The sequence below is a fragment of the Propithecus coquereli genome, unplaced genomic scaffold (genome assembly GCF_000956105.1).
Source record: "Propithecus coquereli isolate 6110/MARCELLA unplaced genomic scaffold, Pcoq_1.0 Scaffold194, whole genome shotgun sequence".
Lineage (NCBI taxonomy): Eukaryota > Metazoa > Chordata > Mammalia > Primates > Indriidae > Propithecus > Propithecus coquereli.
The window spans coordinates 1,785,446-1,789,874 of NW_012144300.1; the positions used below are offsets into that span (position 1 = coordinate 1,785,446).

The 4,429-nt window shown below is 37.7% G+C and overlaps 1 protein-coding gene across 1 annotated transcript in view; it reads left to right on the forward strand.

Annotated features, from left to right (window-relative positions):
* NUP153 (nucleoporin 153kDa) overlaps nt 1-4,429 on the forward strand; it is a 98,573-nt gene that overhangs the window by 60,195 nt on the left and 33,949 nt on the right. The window contains exon 13 of the mRNA XM_012643253.1: nt 716-803. Within this exon, the coding sequence (XP_012498707.1) occupies nt 716-803 (88 nt within the window). The remainder of the gene's footprint in view (nt 1-715; nt 804-4,429) is intronic.

Consider the following 4,429-nt stretch of genomic DNA (forward strand, 5'->3'; position numbering starts at 1 on the left):
GCTAGGATTACAGGCGTGAGTCACCGCGCCTGGCCTGGGCTGTTTTTATGTCCCACGGTATGTATTTGTTTCTTCATGGTCAAGAATTAAAAGCTTTGCGCTGGGTATGGTGGCTCATACCTGTAATCCTAGCACTTTGGGAGGCTGAGGCAGGATCACTTGAGCCCTAGGAGTTTGAGATTCCAGTGAGCTATGATGATGCCATTGCACCACAAAAAAAAAAAAAATGAAATATATATTTTGGGTAAGAATAATACATAAGTTTAATGTTCAAGTTGCTCCACATTTGGCATGTTTATCATTTTGACACAACACCTCTTGTTTTTAACTATGCACTTAACTTTCTGGCACAACTAAATATTACAGATCAAATGTAATTTCCCTGCCACATGTATAAAATCCACCCCAAAGTCTTGTGCTTCTTATTAGAAAATGACATTCAGAAACCCAGAACTGGGCATTAGGAACACCCCACTTTATGTACTGATTTGAAAGAAAAAAAAATGCCTAGGAAATTAAAAATGCTGTCTGTTAAACTATGACATTGACATTCAATGTAAGAAGAATCCCAATTTCAGAGATTGTAAAATATAAACTAAATATCTTAAAATAGGTGAAATTTAGTATATATTTTGACTTGGAATAAAAATAAGCTCCATATTTGATATTTGTTTAAAACTAAATTGACACTTAAGGATACCTTTTCTCTTTACAGATTGGATTTACTTTTAGTGTGCCTGTTGCTAAAACAGCAGAACTTTCTGGCTCTAGTAGTACTTCAGAACCAATTATAAGTAGTTCAGGTAAGTAAAAAGTTCTCACACATTTTTATATAAAAAGTTGCATACATCAGATTAGTATTTCAGAGTCTCTGTCATGTTTGGTAATTCTTACAAATGCCTTCATTTGAATGAAATTAGCTCTGAAAGACAAGCAGGAGCTACCATCAACCTTAAGCTTAATATTTTTATAATGCTTTTTACAAGTTATCTTCAGTGATACTAGCTCCTTAAATGTAAATGTTAAAGTTTGGTTTTGAGAGGGATAGCAAGTTTATCTACTCTCTTGGTTTAGTTAAAATAAGGTGACGAGTTTGTTATAAATGAAGTCTCATTTTAAGAAATTTAAAGGTTGTCTACATTATAATTGTAGTGGATTTTGTCTCTAGGTTTTATTGTTCAATTCACAAGCATTTTTGTGTGTAAGGGTTATGCTGGCCCATGCAGTGATAACGTAATTTCTGAACTGAAGAAATCAGCATGGTTGAGAGAAAGAAATGAGTACTCAGATAATTAAAGCATAGGATTTTGTTGCGATATGGGTAGTTTTCTTTTAAGTGTTTGGTAAATGCAGAAACCTCTGGGCTGAGTTTTTCAGGTCAGGAATTTTGAGCAAGGGCATTTTACCCCCAAAATAAAACCTCAAGTGCAAGGGCACAGGAACAAGAGAAAAAGCATGGCAGACTTGAGAATTCCAAATAATCTGTCATGAAGTTAGAGAGATGGCTTTAAATCCTAAAAATTATTGAATGCCATGCCAATGAATTACATTTTATTTTGACTATAGTAGGGAGACAATGTGTGATTTTTATATGGGAGTGAGATGGGTGTGGGCGAGTGACAGTGGTATGTTGAGCGTGGGCGGGAGTGGAGTGTTACAGGCAGAGACATAGTTGGGAGCTATTGCTCTATCCAAAAGTGTTTCTCCAGGTATCTGCCGAGTTTTAGAGTTTTAAAAAACTAGATCCAGGCCGGGCGCGGTGGCTCACACCTGTAATCCTAGCACTCTGGGAGGCCGAGGCGGGTGGATTGCTCGAGATCAGGAGTTTGAGACCGGCCTGAACAAGAGCGAGATCCCGTCTCTACTAAAAATAGAAAGAAATTATCTGGACAACTAAAGATACATAGAAAAAATTAGCCGGGCATGGTGGCACATGCCTGCATTCCCAGCCACTCGGGAGGCTGAGGCATGACGCAGGAGGATCGCTTGAGCCCAGGAGTTCGAGGTTGCTGTGAGCTAGGCTGATGCCACGGCACTCTAGCCCGGGCAACAGAGTGAGACTGTGTCTCCAGAAAAAAAAAAAAAACTAGATCCTCCCTCAAAAGATAGATTAAAAAAAACACAGAGAGTCAGACATACAAGCTAGAGAGGTGTTTGGCTCTGGATAACCTGGAAAATAATAAGAATTTGACTAGTATGTTTGCAATCCTATTTTTTCATTGGCTAAAACAGCCTCGTACAATAAAAGTAACAGGCAATTTCAGGTATACTTCTTACCAAAAAAGTTTTTTCTTTAATATTATGGGTTCAAGAGGAATAAACCTCTTCAAATTACCAGTTTCATGACTTATTATGAGGAAAGGCATTAAAATCCTTCCTACTTTTTAACTAGTGCTTTACTCTAGTGGTAACTGAATGAGTAACAATTTGTTATAACAGCTTTGTTTCATTACATTTCAGGAAATTAACCAGATTTTTAAGGAGTTGATTATGAGTGGCATATACAGAGTTATTCTCATTTTTATGCCTCTGGTTCTCACCACTTACATCATTTAGAAAAGCTAATCGAAAATGTAAAAGTCATGGTTAGTTGTGACTTTGTGACAGGAACTAATTTTTCCATTATTTCCTTTTTCCATTTCTTTGTGTATATTTCAGGGAGTCCTAAAAATTTACCTTTTTTTTTTTTTGAGACAGAGTCTTGCTCTGTTTCCTGGACTAGAGTGCTATGGTGTCAGCCTAGCTCACAGCAAGCTCAAACTCCTGGGCTTGAGCAATCTTCCTGCCTCAGCCTCCCAAGTAGCTGGGACTACAGGTGTGTGTCACCACACCTGGCTAACTAATTTTTCTCTTTTTGTAGAGACGAGGTCTCGCTCTTGCTCAGGTTGGTCTCGAACTCCTGAGCTCAAGTGCTCCTCGGTCTCCCAGAGTGCTAGGATTACAGGCGTGAGCCACCACGCCGTGGCCAAAAATTTACCTTAAATTACTAAATGCAATTCAATTTTTGATTATAAAGGAAGATAGAATGTGATAAAGTGATTAAAGTGTGAATTTTCTTTGCTTTGACACAGTTTTAGGTATGATGGGTGTATTTTGGGCAGAGATGAAATTTTTGTTATCGAGATGAAATTGACGTGACACAGCCATTTTAAAGGGAATGACTCAGTGGCTTTTAGTACATTCACACTGTTGTGTAACTACCGCTTTTATCTAGTTTCAAAACATTTTTATCACCCTACAAAAGGAAATCCCCTGTCCATTAAGTTGCTCCCCATTCTACCTTTCCCCCAGCTACTGGCAACTTGTGTTCTGTCTCTGTGGATTGACTTATTCTGGATATTTCATATAAATGGAATGATACAATGTGAGTTTCTATGTCTGGGTTGTTTTCACTTACAATGATTTCAGAGTCCTTCCACTTTGAGAGTATGTATCAATACTTCATTCCTTTTATGGCTAAATAATATTTCATTGTATAGATACACAATAATTTGTTCATTCATTTGGGCTATTTCTACCTTTTGGCTATTGTGAATGGGGTGGCTTTGAACATATACATATACGTCTATTTGAGTACCGGTTCCAGTGCTTTGGGATACATATCTAGGAAGGGAATTGATGGGTCAAATGGTAGTTCTCTGTTTAACTTTTTGAGGAATCACTCAACTTTTCCAAAGTAGTTGAAACATTTCATGTTCCCACTAGCGGTGTACGGGGGTTCCAGTTTTACCCACAACATCACCAACACTTATTATTTCCCTTTTTGATTATAGTCATTCTGTTTTTTTCCCCCTCCACTCTCCACCTGTAGCCATTCTAGTGGGTGTAAAGTAATACTTTATTGTCGTTTTGATTTGCATTTTCCTAATGCAAATGACGTTGAGCATTTTTTCATGTGCTTGTTCGCCGTTTATGTATCTTCTTGGAGAGAAATGTCTATTGAAGTACTTTGCCCATTAAATCGGTTTGTCTTTTTATTACTGAGTTGTAAGAGTTCTTTATATATGTGATCTGGATACTAGACCCTTATCGGATAAATGATTTGCATATATTTTCTCCCATTTTATGTAGATTTTCTTTTCACTTTCTTTAGAATGTCCTTAGATGTACAGAGGTTTTTAATTTTGATGAAGTCCAGTTTTTTCTTATGTTGCTTGTCCTTTTGGTGTCATATGTAAGAATACATTGCCAAATCCATGGTCGCGAAGCTATACCCCCTAGGTTTTCTTCTAAGAGTTTTATGGGTTTTGTTATTATTGAGGTCATTGATTTCATTTTGAAGTAATTTTTTTTTTTTTTTTTTAAGACAGAGTCTCACTGTGTTGCCTGGGCTAGAGTGCCGTGACGTGGTCTTAGCTCACAGCAACCTCAAACTCCTGGGCTCAAGCAATCCTCCTGCCTCAGCCTCCCGAGTAGCTGGGACTACAGG